At 38.2% G+C, this 23,048-nt stretch overlaps 1 protein-coding gene across 2 annotated transcripts in view; it reads left to right on the forward strand.

The window, feature by feature from the left end:
- ACER3 (alkaline ceramidase 3) overlaps nucleotides 1-23,048 on the forward strand; it is a 115,969-nt gene that overhangs the window by 49,283 nt on the left and 43,638 nt on the right. For both annotated transcript variants that reach the window (XM_008064447.2, XM_021715745.1), the window contains 2 exons: nucleotides 1,271-1,352; nucleotides 6,014-6,049. In XM_008064447.2, coding sequence (XP_008062638.1) covers nucleotides 1,271-1,352; nucleotides 6,014-6,049 — 118 coding nt within the window. The remainder of the gene's footprint in view (nucleotides 1-1,270; nucleotides 1,353-6,013; nucleotides 6,050-23,048) is intronic.

A 23,048-nucleotide genomic window follows, 5' to 3' on the forward strand; every position in this document is an offset into this window, starting at 1 on the left:
GCCCAGCGGGTCGAGGCTGCGGTGGCCGGGGGTGGCCACTGCACTCCAGTCTGGGTGACAGAGTGACACTCCAATTCAAAAAAAAAAAGAGTAATTATAATTCACAAATATCTCACTTAGCTTTTCTATCATCTTTCAAGCCATAAATTTATAGAATTTAAAGTTAAGCACATATATCCCACCCAATATTTTAGTCATCTTCCAAGTCATAAAATCACAGAATTTGAAGGTAAAAGAGATCTTAGAAATCATCTGTTCCAAGCACATTTCCTTACAGATAAGAGTTGGGTCCAATTTCCACAGCCAATTAGTAAACTGAGAGAACATTCCTACTATCTATACCAAGATACAGTCCCTAAAGGTTGGATACTTACTGATAGCCAATTATATGTTCATACCTCCTTGTTTACTGGATACTTCCTGTGCTAGCTATATGGGGGGGAGATTTCATTCCTGCACACAAGGAATTCACAGGCTGGTTGGGAGACAGATAAGGAAAGAGATCATTATAATAGGGTGACATTTTCTATAATAGTGTTTCTTAGTTGCAAGATGTGGAAACCTTCTCGAGCTAGATTGATTTACTTATTGTAGAGATATGAGGAAATTATATGAAACCTAATAGCATGAAGTACAACCTCACTTCACTGAAACTGAAAGGGTAACTTTTTCATTCTTCCATCCTTCCTCTCCTCATGGCTTCATGTCTTTGTTTCTGATTTATTTTTCTCTCCCTGTAGGTTACTTCTCTGCCCACTCATCTTCTTATTCATTCAATATTACTGTCTCCAAACATCAGCCTCAGACCTTGAGCCCATATCTATGACTTTGTACTTCAACTCTCTATACTTAATTGATTCAATCTCTGGCTCCCAAACTGTAGACTTCCAGGAGAGAGCCCTTCATTGTCCTAGCTTAAGTCAGGTGTTTACTCTTAGTCCTTCCAGCTCCTTGGAGGATGTAGACAGTACAGATTTTCTAAGATAAGAATATAAGAAGAAAGGCCAGGCACGGTGGCTCATGCCTGTAATCCCAGCACTCTGGGAAGCTGAGGTAGGAGAATTGCTTGAGACCAGGAGTTTGGAACCAGCCTAGACAACACAGCAGGACCTCGTCTCTATATATTATTAAAAAATTAAAAAATAATACTAGTGGAAAGAAATGGTGGCTATCACTAGATCACAGAGGCATGTAGGCAAGTGTTAAAGTGGCATTCTATTTATGTTTCTATTTATGTATTCTAAAAAATGTTTCTTTTTCTTTTTTTAAGGTTTGAATGTTTCAAGCCCAAGAACTCAGTAAACTACCATCTGCTTTTTACTTTAGTTCTATTCAGTTTAATAGTAACCACAGTAAGTCACATTTTAATTATATACAGATTAAGCATGTAAGTTCACTGTTACAGAGTTTGGCATATTTTACTTCTGGTATTTGCTTCATGCTGTCAAACTAAAATGCTTCTATATGAAATTAGAATACCTCACTGACAGATATTGCTTGTTTATTTCCTGTTCAAGTGTTATTTCCCACTGTAATTGAAATAACTTCACAAATCTGTTGGTATTTTTTTAAAGGGGAAAAAGTAAAAAAGCAAATATTTAGTTGCAATGGGAAAAAATTAACTTTTCTTGTGGATGGATCTATTATCTCTTGTTTAAAAAAAAACAAGGGATAGGATATATTATATATTAATTCCTATTTGTTGGAAACAAGAATTGGGTCCAGTGTGACTGTTGTAATGGTTAACTTTCTCCTTATAAGTTAGATAGCTAATCACTTCTGATCCTATCCTACTCATTTTTTTCCCTTAAATGAGTTACATTTTGTATTGAGAAAATATTCATTTTAAAAAACATTTATTGAAAACCCACCATTTGTGACCTGCCTGGGCAACTTGGCGAGACCTCATCTCTACAATAAATAAAAAATCAGCCGGGTGTGGTAGCGCGTGCCTGTAGTTCCAGCTACTTGGAAGACTGAGGCAGAAGGATCGCCGGAGCCCAGCAGGTCGAGGCTGTGGTGGCCGGGAGCGGCCACTGCACTCCAGTCTGGGCGACAGAGTGAGACTCCAACTCAAAAAAAAAAAAGAAATACAAAGATGACTAAGAAGCAGTTGTCATCTGTGAGGTACTGATTGTATTAGGAAAGTCAGATATGTAAACAAGGAATTGCATCAAACGAAGAGTAGTGCAATAAAAGGTGAAAACTAGTTGTGTGGTGATGAGATAAAGGAGGGTCAGTCAAGACTACATGATTGGATCAAGGAAAGCTTCACAGAGGAGGCTCTTAACCTTGAATTTAACTGATGACTAGGAGTTCATTAGGCCTCTGGACAAGAGTGTGGTGAAGAATTTCTAAACAGACTATTGCATGTTCATAAGCAGAGAACCTCGGAACAGCATAATGAACTACTATTTTTATTACTTACTATGTAGCAGATATTGAACTGAATACTTTACCTTTATTGTGTCTAAATCCTCACCACCCGTAGAACTGAGAGAGATTTGATATGACTGGAGCAGATGGTAAGTGAGGAGCAGTGAATGAATGAGACTAGTGAATGAAACAAACGTGAGATTATATAAAGACTCTTGTGTGCCATGTTCAGGAGTTTGCGTTTTTATCCTCAAGGTAGTGTAGAGCCATTAACTGATTTAAAGTAGAGGAAAGACATAATCATTTTAGAAAGATGATTCTGGTTATGGAGGCCGGATTAGAGGAGTATGCTAGACCCAGGGACTTTTGCATTTGCTTTAGCATGCTATGAGGCTCAGACAAAAATCGTATAATGATGGGGAAGAAAATAAATTGCCGTAAGTAACAAATTGTAAGACTTGTGATCCACTGAGTAGAGAGAGTAGAAATGGAGTTAAAAGGCTTTTTCTACAATGACTCCTCAGTTTATGGCCTGGCTGTCAGTATAGGTAGTACATCCTTAATCAAGACAGAAAACTTGGAAGATGAACAGCTTTTGCACGACAGACAATGAGCAGGTTTTCACCATGGGGTAGGGGTGAATAAGTTCAATTTGAAATGTGTGGAGGTTGAGGTGCCTGACATTAATGACGTCTGAGGCCTAACAGGTAGGCTGGGACAAAGATGTGGATTTGGCAATTGTCAAGGTATAGGTGGTGCTAGAAATGTGGGAACAGAAAAACTGGCACAGAAATTGCACAGACCATTAAGATGACCCAAGGTACAACCCGATGGAATGTTGGCATTTGAGGACTAGGTAGAAGAAATGGAGCCAGCAAAGGAGACTGAGTACAAGTCATCAGAGATGTAGGAAAGCTCTGAAAGCCTGAAACCCAAAATACAAAGATTTCTAGGAGTGAAAAATGAATAACAGTTGCCTCTGAGAGGATGAGTAAAGTGAAGATTGAGAGCTGACTGGTAGAAAATTTCAGTTAGAAGACCAGGCGGCCTTCATGAGGGTGCTGCCAGCAGAAGATCGATGGAGGCAGAAGCCAGGTTTCAGTTGGGTGAGATGTTAAATAGGAGCTTGAAAGAGCACGTACGCGCTGTTTACTTGTGTTCACGTTCCCTTGCCTGAACTGCACATTGTTTAATCGTGAAAGACTCCTAGTACTTCAGAGGTGAAACGAAGTCTGGTTACAGTATAACAGAAGAGAATAAAGTGCAGGGAGTGCCTGTGACTTCCCTGGCCAACCAAGTTTATACAGAGAATTGGCGGCAGGGTGAAGAATATATAGTCCCTTTTGTAGGTTAAGAGATGATATAGTCAGAAACATACTTTGGAGACGGTCAATTTGCATTAGGATGAACATTGTTACTTAGTAACTTTGGAACCTTGGGCAAATTGCTTAATCTCTCAGCCTTAGTTTTCCTTATCTGTAGAACGAAGATAAGAATAGTATACGTTTTGTATTAGTTGTGAAAATTAGCACCTGGCACACAGTACAGACTCCATAATAGTTTGCTTTTTAAAAATTGTCTTTAAGAGGCATACCCTTTTGCATTTCTTTTATTGGTAACATGGGAATCTGATAGTGTTCAACTATATAAATGGAAATTAGTATTTTCAAGTAAGGAAATTCAGAGATTAAAAGCATTCTTGGCTGGACACAGTGGCTCACACCTGTAATCCTACCACTTTGGGAGGCCCAGGCAAGAGGATTGCCTGAGTCCAGGCATTCAAGACTAGCCTATACAACATGGCAAGACCTCATCTCTACAATAAAAAAAATTAGCTAGGTGTGGTAGCATGCACCTATAGTTCCAGCTATTTAGAAGGCTGAGGTGGAAGGATCATCTGCACCAAGCAGGTAGAGGCTGCAGTAACCGTGATTGTGCCACTGCACCCTATCCTTGGCGACAGAGTAAGACTCCAACTCAAAAAAAATAATAATAATTGGAGGGGTTTAGAGTTATAGATATATGATATTTCATACACATCATGCTTTTAAAGCTCTACAGGTGCATAAAGGAAATAATCTGGTCTTTTGATAAGGCATAAGCTTCCTCCAGAAATAAGAAAGCTTGTAGCCAAATTGTAAAGTTTCATAACATTTTATAAGATTACTACATTTAAGTGAGGATATAGAAATATGTAACCCAATATTTGTTATCAAAGATATTAGTCTTATAGAGGACGAAACAACCCAATAAATGCCAGTGATGTTTGTAGAAAGAGGAGTGAGCCAGGCTCAGTGGCTCAGCCTGTAATCCTGCGCCTTTGGGAGGCTGAAGTGAGTGGATTGCCTGAGCCCGCGGGTTCGAGACCCGCCTGGGCAGCGAGACCTCATCTCTACAATAAATCAAAAAATCAGCCGGGCGTGGTAGCGCATGCCTGTAATTCTGGCTACTTGGAAGGCTGAGGCGGAAGGATCGCCGGAGCCCAGCAGGTCGAGGCTGCGGTGGCCGGGAGCGGCCACTGCCCTCCAGTCTGGGCGACAGAGTGAGACTCCAACTCAAAAAAAAAAGAAAGAGGAGTGAATGATTGCCTCTACTGTATAGACGCTTCAAGAAGGAGGTACAGTTTGAGTTGAATCTTAAAAGATGAGTAGTGAGTGGGAGAGAGTTTCTGAGCAAAGTAAAGAGTAATGTGTTTAAAGATACAGAAACGTGAAGCTAGTACATTTGAGGAAGGACTACTTTCTGGTGCCTTGGATGATAAGAAGACAAGAAAACAGCAGTGAGACCAAACAGAAAAACAGGAGGGATTTGAATGTCAGGCTAAGAAATGAACTTTGTCTTGTTAAGTGATGAGAGTCGTTGCAGGATTGTGGTTTGAATTTTTATTCTCCTGTACCATATCATTTAAAAATTATGCTCCTGCAGGGCAGTTACATGCATGTTAACTCCTAAACAGGCATTGAATTTAATCACCTCATGACATTGGAGCCTAAAACTAGGGTTTGTATAACTGGGAGTGCATTTAGAGGAGTGAGTTAGAAATTTCTGGAAACAGAAGCAAGCACAAGAAATTTGTTTCAAATGTCTTCACTTATTGAGCACCTACTATGTGCTAGACACTTTCAGGTATTTTAGTTTATCATTCCTCACCACTATTATTCTTCATTATCCAGATAAGAAAAAATGAGTCTTTTGCTTAAATGACTTGCTCAAGACATGTAGCAAGTAAGTGCCAGAGTTTGAAATTTAACTCCTGTCTCTAAGTCCAGTGTTCCCTGACTATAGAACAGATCTGCTCTAGGGATTCTCAGTGTAACCTCTTCTCTTCTCATGAATATTCATGCATCCGTATCCCTCTTTGAAGCTGTTGGCAGAGGCCAGAAGGCCTGAGTAGTCTGGCATAGATTTGAAACATTTTTTTATACCTTGGCAGGGTTGGCACAGGGGTGGATTCAGCTGCAGGCACTAGCCCTCTAGTGGCATACCTGCTCATGTGCTTGGTATTATGTGGGTGGAGTCAAGTCTAAGTAGGAGGGGGAAAGCAGGAGAGGTTTGAGATTTGCAGAGTAGTTGGGATAGGTTTTTCCTTTTTGTATGATGTACTTTATTCACATATGTTTCTTCTAATATTTTGCAGGTTTACCTTAGGGTAAAAGAGCCTGTATTCCATCAGGTAATTTTTTAAAAAATTCTTACACATTTGATTAACAGTGCAAGCTTGCTTTGTGTTTTCTAAGAAATTATATGCAGATACAACTTTTGAAAATGAAATTGTAGATGTCCTACGGAAGTTCAGTGTTTGAAACAGAGGTTGCAAACTCAAGTGCCTATGGGAGCTGTGGTAGGTAACGAGACCAATACCCAGGCCCAGCTGGCTGTGGATATTCAGGAATGCTGGTGCAACATTGCTCTAACAGAGAGAATAAGGAAGTATTACACACATAAAGTCTTTTCATGACAATTAGGAAAGACAGACTGAAAATTCCTTCAATATTCCCCCTCTAATATATTTTATGAGTTTTTTTGATGAGGGAGGATATTTACATTGAAAGAAGCAAACACAGGAAACATTATTATAGGAAATGGTGATTTAAGTGACTCCCATTATGAAATCAGAGTAAATAAAGCAGCAGACCTTAAGTAAAGAGAGCTACTATTTACTTAAGTAAACAGTAGTGCTATCATATGCCTGGTACTATGCTCATTACTACAGGGACTTCTAATCTCACCTATAGTCCTACTAATTAGGGATTATTATCCACATTATAAGGGAAATGAGCTCAGAGATATTAAGTAATCTACCTTCAGGTGACACAGTTATTAAGAGAGAGAGCCAGGATTGTAAAGTAGATTTATCTGACTGCCTTTTTCCATTCTGTTAACAAACTACCAAACAAAAATAAATAAATAAGCACACTTTTCAGAAGCGTCAGAGGCCTTGGAGTTTTAAAATATTTTGTGCTCATATAAAAAGTAAATGTTCTCATAACTTTTTAATTCAAGCTATACAATAATCATCTAACTGAAATCTGCTTGTTGAAAAAAACGTAAGAATCTCACTGTCATCCAGGCTGAAGTGCAGTGGCACGATCACGGTCCACCACAGCCTCAACCTCCTGGGCTTAGGAGACCCTTCCGCCTGAGCCACCATACCTGGCCGAAATACATTCCATAACCACATTACTGAGTCTTGCTTTTCTCCAGGCCAGTTGAAAGTAGAGACCATAGGAAAGGACATCCTCATTTTCTTCTTTATTGTAACTTGATGCCATTACATAATTATCCTTTTATTTAGAAAGATTTACTAACAGCATAAAAATGAAATCAATTACTATAAGCTTCTTACTTGTTTTTACTAAGAAAGAAAAATCATAACCACAAAAAAACCCCAAATTTGGAAATTTGGGGTTAATTTTTACAAGTTTATGGCCATCAATTTTTCAGTTTGTCCATTTGATAGTATGTTTATGCAATAAACAACTATTAATGTAACTCTGCAATATCCATGTGTTTTTTAGTAATATTTTTTATTCTCTATGTATAGCACTAGTATTTACTGATAAGGAGGGAAGCAGGATGGAAGCTAGGTCTGTTCTTGCCCACTGTATTTTATGTCTTAGTCCTAAAGGTTAAAAATTGGGGTATACAAATGAAAAAATAGGGGTAGAGCAGATGAATAATCTAAAGGTAAAAGATATTCATCTATTCGCAGGTATATACTGAGTGCCTTCTCAGTACCAATTCTGAGATGGAAGTTGGAGATGGAAAAGCAGTAGAACCAAGACTTTCAGGTCTCCACTTACTAGCTGTGTACCCTGGACAAGTTACTTAACCTCTCTGAGCATTGGTTTCCTCATTATTCAACAAAAACTTTTAAGTGTCTTCAATGTGCCAGGCACTGTACTAGGCATGGGAGATACACTAGTGAATAAAATAACAAGTCCTGCCCTCAAAGAGCTTATTATTATACACTATGTCTAAAATTGATATAATCTCCTAAGGATGTCTGAGGATTGAATGGGAACAATGCATATAAAAATATTTGTCACATAGTTAACACTCGGTAAATGTTAATGGACCTGGGAAGATATGATATGGGTGCTGATCTCCAGGAAATCACTGACTAATCAGGAATATAAACTTGTAAAAAATAATGGCAGTACGTAAGTCCTGTAATAAGTATGTGAAAGCAATGCTAATATCAACAAGGGCACTATCTGTTTGCTTGGGTGACTTAGAGGGGCTTCAGGAGAGTCTTGAAGATGAACAAGATGTCACCAGGTAGACAAGGTGAGGAAGGGTATTCCCTTCAGAGAAAAGCAAGTGTTGAGTACAGAGGTGTGAAATGGTAAGTCTTGCCTGTGAAGCAGGAGTACAAGTTCACCCAGGCATTTGTGGTGCACACTGAGGTATTTACAAGCCACTGGCTGAATATGAACATGGGCTGTCATAGTGGAACATGTATTTTATTCAGGCATACTACAGGAATTAAACTTTTTTTTTTTGAGTTGGAGTCTCACTCTGTTGCCCAGGCTGGAGTGCAGTGGCACATTCATGGCCACCCCGGCATCGACCTGCTGGGCCCTAGCAATCCTTCCACCTCAGCCTTCCAAGTAGACAGAACTACAGGCGCGTGTTACCACACCCAGGCTGATTTTTTTATTTTATTGTAGAGCTGAGGTCTCGCCAAGTTGCCCAGGCTGGTCTTGAACCCATGGTCTCAGGCAGTCCTCTGACATCAGTGCTGGGATTACAGGCTTGATCCACTGCACTTGGCCCAGATTAAACTTTTTAAGATTAATTTAAAATGTAGATATGTTACAGAGTAGAGTACAATGACCCCATGAATTTTTAGGATGAAGTAGGAAATTTCTAAGAAACTTGTGTTTTCAGTATGTCTATTCTGTCTCTGTTCACCATGAATAAGTCATCCTCCCTTTGCAATTAGGAATAGTTTCATAGAAAAGTTGTAAACGCACTGGTTGGTATACTATAAATATTTGGTATGGCTGGCTCTAGCTGAAGGAGATAGGTTTGGATTACTGGTGGGGAGTTGGTCGTGAGAACCCTCTATACTATGCTTACAATTATAGTCAGTGAGAAGCCATTAAAATTTTTTAAGTTATAGTATGACCAGATCAGATTCTCATTTTAGAAAGATTCTTTGTAAGGCTGCCTAGGGTTGGAGAAAGCAAGTAAAAGGAGTAAAGAGTAGGTTTGATTTCTGTTGCACTATTGAGACCATTGAGAAAGAATTTTTTAAAAATACAACAGTGGGTCAGGCTCTGTGGCTCAGACTGTAATCCCAGCACTTGGGGAGACCGAGGTGAGTGGCTTGCCTGATCTCATGGGTTCGAGACCCACCTGGGCAACTTGTTGAGCCTTTGTCTCTACAATAAAAAATCAAAAATTAGCCAGGTGTAGTAGTGCGCGCCTGTAGTTCCGACTACTTGGAAGGCTGAAGCAGAAGGATCGTCGGAGCCCAACAGTTTGAGGCTGCGGTGGCCAGGAGCATGCCACTGTACTCCAGTCTGGGCAACAGAGTGAGACTCCAACTCAAAAGTAAAAAAATAAAAATAAGTAAATAAAAAATAAATTAAAGTACAACAGTGCTACAATGTGATATGAAACAAGAAACTATAAATATAACAAGAAACTTGTGTATTATATAATGTACTTATATGGTAAAAGGTGTTAGCTGCTATTTTTTTAAAAAGGCAAGAAAAGCCATGTTGGAATAGAGGCATGTTCTTCCACCTGCCCCTCTTTCACTCTCTCCAGTCACACTACGATTTGCTTTATACTGCAAACACAACAAGCTCGTTTCCACTTTTCGACTTTTGCACTTACTGTTCCCACACCCTGGGATACCAGTACCCCAGCTCATCCATATGACTTACTTCCTTACCCCACAGATGTTAGCTTAGCACAGAGGTCTTTATTTGACAGCTCTATCTGAAATTATAGCCCATCCTTCTTTATGTTGTTGTCCTGATTTAATTTTCTTCCAAGCCTGTATCAACCCCTGACAATGTGTGTACATGTGCATGTATGTGTTTCAAATGTATTTATTTATTTTTGTCTCTCTCATACAAGCTTAGAACGCAAGCCCCATGACAGCCAGGAGCTGCATCCCCAGAGCCTAGAACAATGCCTGGCAGATAGTAGATACTAATTTAATATTTGTTTTTTGAATGAAGGGGATATGCCATGGAATTAAGTAACCCAAGCAGGGTCAAGAAAGATCATTAGAGAGGAAGAGATGAGGCCAGAGTATTGAAGGGATAATTTGATTAAATGCAAGTTTTCATTATGTACAAAGAACAATGGAAGCAAAGAAAGCATGCTTAAGTGCACCTGGAGTAAAGCTCTATAGAGATCTATCACTGAAGCTGTGACTTCAGAGATAAATAGTAGTTTACGGGGATTCCAGGCTAAGAGAGGAATATGTTCAAAACCAAAGAAGAATGAGAAAGCATGATCAATCCATGTTTAAGTGCATGGACTTTGGAGTCAGATTGTCAGGGTCCAAAACTTAGGTTTGTTATTTGCTGTGTGACCTTGGATGAATTATGTAATCCTCTATGCCTCAGTTTCCTTGCCTATAAAATGGGTATTGATAATAGTACCTAACTCATAAGCTTGTTATAGAATTAAGTGAAGTAATGCATGTAATATGTTTATCACAGTACTTAGATGATAGTAATAGATAATGGCTGCTATTATTAATTGATCTAAAAAGAGAAGTAATCAGGTTTGTATTTTAGAAATTTGCTATTTGTGCAGATTAAGGATGGATTAGAGGAATGAGGGCAGATTATAATCAGGAAGGGACACCATTTAGTAATTCCTAAATACTACCTTTCTACCAGGTACCTAGAGGTTCTGGAGATAGAAAAAGAAATTAGATACCTTCTCAGCCTCAAAGACCTCATAATATAGAAAGATAATAGAAAATAGAAATAATAGAAGTAGATAATAAAAGAATAATATGTATCACTTGCTATTTATTGCACTTGTACTTTTATCTGTAGATTTAAAATTGCTCAAATTAAAATGTTGGAGAAATTATGTAACAACAAAAAGAAAATGAAGAGTCAATTACAAATATATGTTTCTAAAGTACTTATCAAGGAAGAAGAATTTGGTATACTTACTTGCTTTGAAATTATTTACTGGATAGTTTCATGTTTAAAATTATTTTTGAACCATACTATTGAGACAGTTTATATCAGAGAATTTTGTGTTATCACTAAGATTTTGCTTATATTGGTAAATTTTAAAAATAAAGTAATAGGATACAGTTACTGCCTTTAGTAATAGTCATAGCATCATGTTAAAAATAATCAGCAGCTGGGCTCGGTGGCTCAGCCTGTAATCCCGCGCCTTTGGGAGGCTAAGGTGAGTGGATTGTCTGAGCCTGCAGGTTCGAGACCCACCTGGGCAACTTGGTGAGACCTCATCTCTATAATAAATCAAAAAATCAGCCGGGCGTGGTAGCACATGCCTGTAACTCCGGCTACTTGGAAGGCTGAGGCGGAAGGATCACTGGAGCCCAGCAGGCGAGGCTGCGGTGGCCGGGAGCGGCCACTCCACTCCAGTCTGGGCGACCGAGTGAGACTCCAACTCAAAAAAATAATAATAATAATCAGCAAATCATTATTTTTCTAGTCTAGTAATTTTTTAGTCACATAATGATTTATCTTTCTAGTATGTTTTGAGTACTCCAAGTTTACGTTAAACTTAAAATGCTCAATCTCATTCTAAATATATCATCTTTGTAAATATATCATTTTTAATAAGCACATTTCCCTTCTATTTTATATTTTTAGTTACTGTAATCTCATGTTAATGTTCAAACATATATTTAAATTCTAATATTTTATAGAAACTGGAGGCTATGAAAGGTAATTTTATCCCTCCTTTTAAAATGAATTTTGAGTCTATAGTGGCACAAAACTAAAAACTTACAAATGTATTAAGTGTAAAATGTGTAAATGACAATGTAGAGTCTGTCTATCTTAAAACTTATAAATAGATAGGTTTACAAAATGCATATATTACATATAGCTAAATTATTATTTACTTTGGTATTGAAAAATGGTAGGAAAAATGGCCTTTTGTTGTGCTTTTTTATGGTATTTCTCACTACTTTATAAAACTTTATTTGAAGATGCCTTTGCCTCAAATGTTTAATCTAGCATATCCTATTACTGATTTGTTAAGTAATCAGAAATGATATTTTGTATTTATACACAAGGCTTAAAAAAAATCTATGCCAAATTTTTCTTTTGCTGGGTATCATCAGTCTTAAGAAAAGAAAACTGCTTTCTCTAAGAATCTTCTGTTTGTCAAAGTTTAGAGTATTGCTCTCATTTTTTCACATAACTCTTGACATTCTTATATATAGAAACTTAGAAAAATTGTTTTGAAATTTGTAAGTGAAAAGATTTAGAATAGTTTTCAAGGTCTAAGAATAATGGAAAAGGGGGGATAAACTGTGTTAACTAATCTAAAGGAACACTGGCTTGAGAGCTTGGAATCTTGCTTTCTCATCACTTTATTACTCATAGGCAAATTTCTTGCTGTCTCTAATTTTTAATTTCCTCATTTGTAAGATGTTCAAAACAAGAATTATTATTTCATGTGTATAATATAAAATAATGTAAAAGAATACCAAGAACAAAACCATAAACATAATAATACAGTGTGATAATACAAATACATCTTAAGATATAAGATGTAATAAAACTACATCTTAAGATATTTATGTCTGTGATGATCTTAGAAGGCTTCCGAAAGGAGGTATTTGAGTTGGGCCTAGGGAGATAAGTACTGAGATAAAATTAGAAGGAAAGTGTCTGCTGCAATCAGCGTTATTTGTCTTGCTAACCATATTAGCTTCCCTGAGAGAGAAAATACTGATAACTGTTCTACTTTACTATATTAAATCCAAGGTCATCCAAACATTTCCAAATGAGAGCCAAGTGCCATTTATTTAATTTGATGCCCTTGCATAGGGTAATATCCAAATCACATAGCTGCCACATTCAATAAAATTGTCAGTGTATCTTAAAGTGAGAAAACAAAAAGGAAAACATAAATAAGACTAGATAAAAAGAATGTTTAAGAAGTTAGTGAACCTCTTGAAGCCGCTAATTGACAAATCAGTAACTGAATATCTCAGATGAGATCTCAATTGATGTCTCAAGGAATACTATTGCTTAAAATCTACCTGTCACAGTAGATGTCTCCTAAAGATTGATTCTAGACATGACACATCAGTATATTAATAACTCTCCTCTCTCATTTGACCCTCAAAGTTTGCAAGAAGGAACATACTGTATAAGCCATTTGAAAAACAAGAATTTAAACAGATTCATTTAACTTTATTCTACTGTGTTACATTTGTGCCATTTTATTACAAATTAATACTACTATGTAAGCACATTTGGAAAAGCTAGTAATTTTAGTGTCTGCTATGTGCTAGATATATATCTATTCAAATAGTTTATTCATACAGATAATTATATAGATTGATTTACCTATTGTCTTACAATCAGCAAAGCTATATAGAAATTATTATCTATATTTTATAGATGAGGTAACAGAGTCTGAAAGTTTATTTGTCTAAGGTGTCTCACCTGGTTAGTGGCAGAGCTGGAAAATGAACTCAGGTCTTTTTTATTCCAAAGCCTATATTTTTTTCATGATGCCCCTATAGCAGATTACTTTGGAGTCTAATTTATTATCAGAAAGAATCAGTTTTTTAAAAGAATGAAAAAAATGTTATTTGCTTTTTAGTATAATGAACTTATGAGGAAAAAAATGTCAATACTGAATTTGTAAAACTTAAATATAGTTATGCTTAACTCTAAGTAAGCTAGAATTCAGTTATCAAATTTATAAACTGCCCAAAGTCAAATATAACTCTTTTGGGAATAAAAAGAGAGTTAGTAATTTCTGGGGGAGGATTCATGAAGGCTTTACACAGGAGATGGAATTTGAGCTGGATTGTTTGACCATAGGCCTCTTTTTCATAGAATATCTATTAACATCTCCCAGCACAATAGTATTCAGGAGAATATTATTCAGGAAATTCAGTGCTAAAATACAAGATGCTGCAGACAATGAGAAGAAAAAAAAAGATTGGAACCAAATTGTGGAAAGCACTGGATGCCATGCTAAAGTTTGAATCTTAAGCTTTTGCCACTGACAGAGACGTGACACTCTAAAATCTATCTTAGGTAATTCTCGCAGTTGTATGTATGATGGATTAGAAGGCTGAACAGCATGAGCAAAATCAGGATTTTGAACCCAGTTTTGATTATCTTCAAAAATACCAGTAGACCACATTGCCTTTTGAGACTTGTCAATTTGTTTTATAAAGTACTGTCTACATTTAACTTAGCACTTTAGCTATCATCCAATTATGTGTGGGCAGCCCAACCTTTTAGCCTTATCTTACGAGAGTAATCCACATTGACTTTTTAAATAGAAAATGACTTTTTCTTATAGAGAAAACGACATCTTTAGTTTGACTATAGTTATAGGAACATAAAATCACTGTGAACTAATTTAGTCCCTACATTTTACAAATAGGAGTCTAAGTCCAAGCTAAATTAAAAGACTTGCTCTAGGTTATATAGTGACATAGTGTTTTAGTCGATTTGGGCTGCTGTGACAAAATACCATAGACTGGGTATTACAGTCTAATAAACAACAGCAATTTATTTTTCACAGTTCTGGAGGCTGAAGTCCAAGAGCAGGGCATCAGCATGGTCAGGTTCTGGTGAGGCTCCTTTTCTGAGTTGCAGATGACCACCTTCTTGTGGTATCTGTACATGACAGAGAGCAGAGAAGAGAAGCAAGCTCTGTTGTGATTCTTGTAAGAACAGTAATCTTGTTCATGAGGGCTCCATGGTCACAACCTCATCTAATCCCCATATTTCCCAAAGGCCCTACCTCCTAATACCATTACATGATCAGGAGAAGAGAGTTTCAACATGTGAATCTGAGGGTAGGGGGCAGCACAGACATTTAGTCCATAACAGGTAGTAATCAGAGGTTGGAAAAATCTAGAGTTCCCCAATTACAGTCTATGACTTTTTCTGTCAGAGGCTCTTTAACAAACTTGGTCAATTTACTGTGATTAATGATATAGTAAGTGAAGCCATTATAAACGCCAAATGCCTAAACATAAGTATGCCCCAATTCCCCTTCATTCTGTCTCCCTCTTTGACCTCTCTCTCTCCCTTTGCCTGTCACCACCATGGGTTCCCATTAACTGGGGCTTTGTCCACAAATCCTTCCTGAGCTCTCACTCTGATGAATTATTCTTGACCACAGGTGAGCTGAGGGCCTTTCTCCTAGAATAAAAGACTTCAGCGTCCTCTGGAGATTCAGGTGTGAGGCTAATAATTATCCTGGTGGGTTAGAATGGAATTTTTTTAATTGCTTAAATGTTTTTATTTTAAAACAATATTAAATTTATTTGTTAAAGTTGCAAAAATAGTACAAATAACATTTTCCCCTGAACCATTTGAAACTATACTGGCAACATATCAGGGCACACTTGTGCTTATTTCTTAAAAATAGAGATAGTCAGCCGGGCTTGGTGGCTCAGCCTGTAATCCTGCGCCTTTGGGAGGTTGAGGTGAGTGGATTGTCTGAGCCCGTGGGTTCGAGACCCACCTGGGCAACGAGGCCTCATCTCTACAATAAATCAAAAAATCAGCCGGGCATGGTAGTGCATGCCTGTAATTCCGGCTACTCAGAAGGCTGAGACGGAAGGATCACCGGAGCCCAGCAGGCGAGGTGCGGTGGCCGGGAGCGGCCACTACACTCCAGTCTGGGCAACAGAGTGAGATTCCAACTCAAAAAAAAATAAAAATAAAAAAATAAAGATAGTCGCCAGACTTGGTGGCTCAGCCTGTAATCCCACGCTTTGGGAGGCCAAGGTGAGTGGATTGCCTGAGCCTGCGGCTTCGAGACTCCCCTGGGCAACTTGGCGAGACCTCATCTCTACAATAAATCAAAAAATTAGCTGGGCGTGGTAGCACATGCCTGTAGTTCCAGCTACTTGGAAGGCTGAGGCGGAAGGATTGCCAGAGCCCAGCAGGTCAAGGCTGTGGTTGTCGGCAGTGTGCCACTGCACTCCAGTCTGGGCAACAGAGTGAGACTCCAACGCAAATAAAAAATAAAAAAAAAATAAAGATAGTCTCCTACTTAACCATGATCCAACCATCAAAATATATAAATATGTATTATAAGTAATCATTCTATCATCTAATCTCAGATCCTATTCAGATTTCTCTAATTGTCCAGTAATTTTGCAGCAATAAGATCCATTCCAGAATGATGTATTGCTTTTCTTTTATAAATCTTTGTCCTTCAATCTGAAGCAGTTCCTTAGTCTTTTCATGACTCCTGAAGCTTTTCAAGATTACAGGCCAATATTTATAAGATATCCTCAATCTTGATTTGCCTAATATTATCTAATGATTAGTTCAGACTGTAATTTTTTAGTAGAAATAGCAGGAAGTTCTCATTATGTCCTATTAGATGGTACATGATTTCAGTTTGTCCCTTTTCTGGTGATATGGTGATGTTATTTGATTAAGATAGCAGGCCAGGCTCGGTGGTTCAGCCTGTAGTCCCAGCACTTTGGGAGGCCAAGACGAGTGGATTGCCTGAGCCTGCAGGTTCAAGACCACCCCAGGCAACTTGGCGAGACCTCATCTCTACAATAAATCAAAAAATTAGCCAGGTATGGTAGTGCACACCTATAGTTCCAGCTACTTGGAAAGCTAAGGTGGAAGGATCGCTGGAGCCCAGCAGGTCGATGCTGGGGTTGCCGTGAGCATGCCACTGCACTCCAGCCTGGGCAATGGAGTGAGACTCAACTCAAAAAAAAAAGATAGTGTCTGTCCAACTTCACTATAAAGTTACTCTTTATCCCTTCATAATTAGTAAGAATTTTGTAGTACAGTTATACTTTGAGACTTATAAAAATACTCTGAAACTATCAAACTTTTGATTTATTTGTTTTTAACTCTATAGGTTCATGTATTCCTATTTTGTGCAATTAGTTATAATATGTTACTATCATTATTTACTTTGGTGTATAAATTGTCTCAGATTTGGCCAGTGGAGTCCTTTCAAGCTGGTGTCTGTATCCTTCTGACATGTCCCCACCATTCTTTGAGTATTCCTTACTTTTGGGCACAAGATGTTCTCGTCTCATCCTATTCTTTCCTGCCCCAGGTCTGGAATCAGCCATTTCTCCATAGAGCCCTGGTTCCTTTCCATGGAGAATGGAATTTAGAAACCAGATCCAGGTGCTAAGTATTTGGATATATATACATTATGTGTGTGTGGAGATATATATATATATCTTCTATTAAACTGAGTTCATTGAAGTCAGGAATAGTGTGTCTTTTCATCTTTGAATGATGAATACCCAGTCTAATGGCAGGCACTCAGTTGCTATTCAGTAATATATATGCCATTTTTAAGATCCCACATGACAGCTCAATTCCCCTTCATTTTCCTTCTTTTACTGCTCGGTTTCATCCATCTCCAATTCTTTGCACTCAAGCATCTAATGCCAACTCACAGAACAAAATATTTGACTTTCTTGGCTTTTTCCAATACACTTTAGTTTCCTCTTTATTGAAAGCAACAAAAATACAACCTACATTTTTCTTAGGCTATAGGTTCCTTTAGGAAAAAATACAAGGTCTCAGTTTGCACACAGCATATTCCTAGGAGTCTTTACCAAAGAGAAGACACTAATAATATTTTCATAGTCTTTAGAGTTTGGAGACTGAAACATATTAAATATGGAAAGATAAAAATTCAGTATAGGCCGGGCACGGTGGCTCAAGCATGTAATCCCAGCACTTTGGGATGCTGAGGTGAGAGTATTGCCTGAGCACATGGATTCGAGAACAGTCTGGACAACTTGGCAATACCTCATCTCTAAAATAAATTTTAAAATTAGCCAAGTTTGGTAGTGTGCACCTGTAGTTCTGGCTACTTGGAAGACTGAGGTGGAAGGATTGCCTGAGCCCAGCAGGTTGATGCTGGGGTGGCCGTGAACATGCCACTGCACTCCAGCCTGGACAATGGAGTGAGACTCCAACTCAAAAAAACTCAAAAATGTAGTATAAAAATATGAATTGTTAGATGAAAAATTGTAAGGAGCAGAAAAGTATATATTATGTACTTTTTTAAAAATTTATTTTATTTTAAAGATGTGGGGTACAATTCAGGATTAGATATACAAGTGATCATTGTACAGGTAAAGTTTGAGCCTCCCTTTGGTCCCCACTTTGCCTGGTTTAAGATCAGATACCCTTATTAATGTTATGTGCCCACGCTTCCTCCCCTGGAAGTTTCCAGCTATTTCCAATTCCTTTCTTATAGTATTATGGTAAATGTTCAGGATCCGCTTATGAGTGAAAACATGTGCTACTCAATTCTTTGTTTCTGTGATAAATCACTGAGTATTATAGACTCTGAATCCATCCAAGTTGCTGCGAAGTTCATAATTTTGTTCTTCTTTATGACTGTATAATATTCTATTGTTTTTTATTTTTAAAAATTGAATATAAGAATATATTTAGAAACAAATGGCAGAGCCACAGGAGAGCATGAGAAATCAAGCTTATATAATGGGACATTCCGCCAGCCAAATAAAATCAGTTTTCTATAGTCAGAAGAAGAGAACAGATCTTTCTAAACTGCTTAAGTCTGGAGTAAGCAGCCTTCCTATGTGTTTATAAAGTACTCTGTGTGCTCCCTGTCACAGAGTTATAATACTATATTATAACTGCTTGGTTACTGGGCAGGCTACTAGCAGGGAGGAGCATCAGAAGTATGGGCAGGGATGCTCTGAAGAAAAGAAAGGTAATTTGAAAAAGCCGTGTAGTAGTGCCAGAGCATAGTTTCTTTGCCAGAGGTCTCTATTTAGATATCTCACTGGTGCATCAAACTTTGAACAAATGCAGAAGTGAACCCTCCATTTTTCTCCCTAGTCTTTCTTCATAATTCTCTAACCCAATAAACAAATTTTCCCATACACCTAATTGTCCAAGCCATAAACCAGGCCGTCATCCTTAACTTTACCCTCTCCCTAACTCCAGTTCAAATTAGTTTTTAATCCAGGCTCTAAATATATTTCCATTGCTCTTAGATAAAGTCTCAACTCCTTAGCATGACTTGAAAGTCCAGACCTGACCTACACTCTTACTCCATTTTTCCTACTCTGTAGTCCAACAATATACTTCAAGCATCATTATTTTCTTCTAGTTTCCAGAATAGAAGTCATGCCAGTAATTCTCTTCTACTTTCCCTGAAGATAACTAATTCTATCTGAGCTTCTAAAATTACACATCATATCCTCCATGAAAAACTTTCTAAGCTGCATAAGTCTGTATTAAGTGGCCTTCTTATGTGTTTACAAAGTACTCTGTACATTCCCTCTTCTATATTATAAGTGCCTCATTGCATCTCTCTCTCCTTACTAAATTGTTTTATTTATTTTTATTCTGTTTGTTTTTTTTTTAAGTAGAGGTCTCTGTCACCCGGGCATAAGTGCAGTAATGTGATTACAGCTCACCACTGTCTCAAACTCCTGGACTCAAGTGATCCTTCTGCCTCAGCCTCCTGAGTAGCTAGGACTACACGTGCATGCCACGATGCCTGACTAATTTTTTTTTATTTTTTATAGAGATGAGGTCTCACTATGTTGCCTAAGCTGTACTCAAGCAATCTTCCTGTCTCAGTCTCCCAGTGTGCTGGGATGGCAGACATGAGCCACTACACCCACTCTTTCCCTACTAAATTGTAATTGCTGTAAGGAAAGGGATCTTGCCTTTCTTGTTTACCATTTACAGCAGTATAGATGCAGTTATGGATTGAAGGTGACAATCACATTCTCATAAGCTTTCATCTAATACTGTGTCTACTTAGCTTTATGGAAGAATACAGGGTGAGAGTTACAGCATACATAGCACCTTCATCTCATCAGCAGACTGGAACTATCCATGTATACAGCTTCTTTTGTACTCTCATCCGTATAAGGTGTGTACAACTACCAGGGATGAGAGCCAAGTATATGGAAGTCATTTTGACACATAGAAGCTACAACCCCTTTTTCCTACCAGTAATTATATAACATCTTTTATGCTGTTCTCATGCAGGCCTTATACCTGCAGCCTGAGTGCAGTCATTCACATCACTCTCCATGTATCTTAACTCTGCTGCATCCAAGGTGCTGGGAGACAGAGGTTATTCTAAAGCAGGTCTAAGCCTGATGGTAACCTTTTATTTATACCATTACATCTCCAGGGTCTAGTACAATGCTCAATAAATATTTGTTGGATTCTATTTAATACAGAGACCACAAGTAGTTTCTATGACTACATTATAAAATTCTACATTAAAATGAAAAGACATAATAATTCAAGAAGTGGATGGGGTCATATCCAGGCCTTATTGAAGAGTCTACCTAAAACATTAAGATACAGAAAAGTTGAAAGGAAAAGTATGGAGAAAATATATGTACCATGCAAATGCTAAGCAAAAAGAAATATGGGGCCAGGTGCAGTGGCTCATGCCTGTAATCCTAGCACTTTAGGAGGCCAGGGTGGGAGAATTGCTTGAACTCAAGAGTTCAAGACCACCCAAGGCAACAAAACATGACCTCATTTCTACCAAAGAAAAAAAATTGGTGTGGTGGCATGAAGCAGAGACTGAGACAAGAGGTTCACTTGAGCCCAGGAGTTCATAGTTGTGCTGAGCCACAGTCATGCCACTGCACTCCAGTCTAGATGACAGAGTGAGAACTGACTCAAAATATGTATATATAACCATATATATATATGGTCATGTGGTACAGAGTGAGTATCCCTAATTTGAAAATCTGAAATTTGAAATGCTTTAAACTCTAAACCTTTTTGAGCACCATCATAATGAATGTTTCAAAGGAAATGTTCACTAGAGCATTTCACATTTTCACATTAGAGTTGCTGAACCAGTATGTATAATGCAGATATTCCAAAATCCTCTCAAAAATCTGAAATCCAAGACACTTCTGGTCTCAAGCACTTTATATAAGAGATTCCCAACCTATATAGTTATTTTTGCATCCAGCAAATAGACTTTAAACATTTCTAGAGATAAAAAGTGATTATTCCATAGTACTAAAAGGTTCAATTCTTCAGAAAACTATAATAATTTTAAATTTATTTGTACCTCTAATATAGCTTCAAAATATATAATGTAAAAATTGATAGGAGTAGAAGGAAAAAATAGACAAATCATAATATTTGGTGATTTTAATGTTTAGCTGTAAGTATATATTGATAAATACAATGATACAGTATTAATAGAGGATATAGATTTGAACAACATGATTAAAAACTTGACCCAAAGAGCAAATGTAAAATGCTGCACCCAACAATTGCAGAAGCACATTGTTCTCTAGTATTGAGAGAACATTTACAAAAAGTAACCATATACTGCATTGTATAGCAGGTCTTAACAAATTTCAAAAGATTGAAATCAGAATATATTTCTGATTATAATGCAATTATGTTAGAATATAGGAAATACAATTTCAAGTAACCTGTGGGTCAAAGAAATCATAGAAGTTGGAAAACATTTTACTTAAATCATAATGAACATATGATCATGTTAAAACTTGTAAGATGCAGCAAAATTACTACTTAGAGGGTAATGTCTAGGCTTAAAGTGTGTATATCAGTAGAAAAAAGAAAGGTTAAGCATTTATTTCAAGAAGCTAGGAAAAGGTAAGTATAAAAGTAGAGGAGTGGCATCAGCAAGATGGCAAAATAGAAAGCCCTGGACTTTCCTCCACAAACATACCAAATCAGTAACAGTTTATAGACATTCCCTTTATGAGAAATCAGAAACTAATAGAAAGGCTCTCACACCCTGGGAGAATGCAAAGCCAGGTTCACCAAAGCCAGTATGAAGAGTCAGGACACTCTTTAGCTGAAAACCTTACCCCTGGTGCAGCATTATGCAATCAGGAAGAGACCCCCTGGCTCCAAGCTTCACCCAGGAGAGGAAAGGAGTTGGTTCACACATACAGTGCTGAAACTTTTTTAAGGCTTCCCAGAGGACAGACTTCAATATTGCAAGTCTTTGAGCTCTGACCAGTCCAGTAAAATGTAGAACAGAGAAGAATAGAGGCAGCAGCTTGGACTGGTAGATGCCATTGATCCTCTCCCATGCTCTGCCCAGAGCAAGCAGACAAAAAAAGGGAGAGAGTTGATCCATGCATCTAGTACCCCAGCCTCTCCAGGACTGCCCAAAGAACTATTATCTGCTCACCAGTCTTGCTGCTCTGATGCCTCCAACACAACCTAGCCACCCAGGGGACAATCGAAGTGGTGACTTAAACTGATACACACTATAGCTTCCCTCAACCCCATCTCAACACAATGAGCAGACAGAAAACCACAGCTGCTTACTTCTTCCTGGGGAGGAAGAGCATTGGTAGAGGTCCCCAGAATGTCTGACTGGGCAGATTGGTGGGGGTCCTCTCCTGTATTAGGTCAGTCCTTGAAAATTAGTAGAGGTCCCTTCTTGTCTCACATGTAGATACCAACACCAGGATTCAAGGAAAGTAAAGAATCAGGCAAGGATGTTCCAAACAAAGGCACAAGATAAATCTCCAGTAACTGACCCTAATGAAGCAGAGATATTCAAAACAGTTCTCTTAAAAATAGTCACCAAGCCTGGCTCGGTGGCTCAGCCTGTAATCCCACGCCTTTGGGAGCTGAGGTGAGTGTATTGCCCGCGGGTTCGAGACCCGCCTGGGGGGGCGAGACCTCATCTCTTCAATAAATTTTTTAAAAACCAGCCAGACGTGGTTGCACATGCCTGTAATTCCGGCTACTCGGAAGGCTGAGGCGAAAGGCTGAGGCGGAAGGATCGCCGGAGCCCAGCAGATCAAGGCTATGGTGGCCGGGAGCGGTCACTGCACTCCAATCTGGGCGACAGAGTGAGACTCCAACTCAAAAAAAAAAAACAAGGATGTTACAATGTCCTCCCCAGAACCAACCCTAAGAATAAAGAGTGAGTCTAGCTGGGCTCGGTGGCTCAGCCTGTAATCTCGTGCCTTTGGGAGGCTGAGG

This window comes from Carlito syrichta, unplaced genomic scaffold (genome assembly GCF_000164805.1).
Source record: "Carlito syrichta isolate Samal-C Ts95f unplaced genomic scaffold, Tarsius_syrichta-2.0.1 Scaffold307339, whole genome shotgun sequence".
In the NCBI taxonomy this organism is placed as follows: Eukaryota; Metazoa; Chordata; class Mammalia; order Primates; family Tarsiidae; genus Carlito; species Carlito syrichta.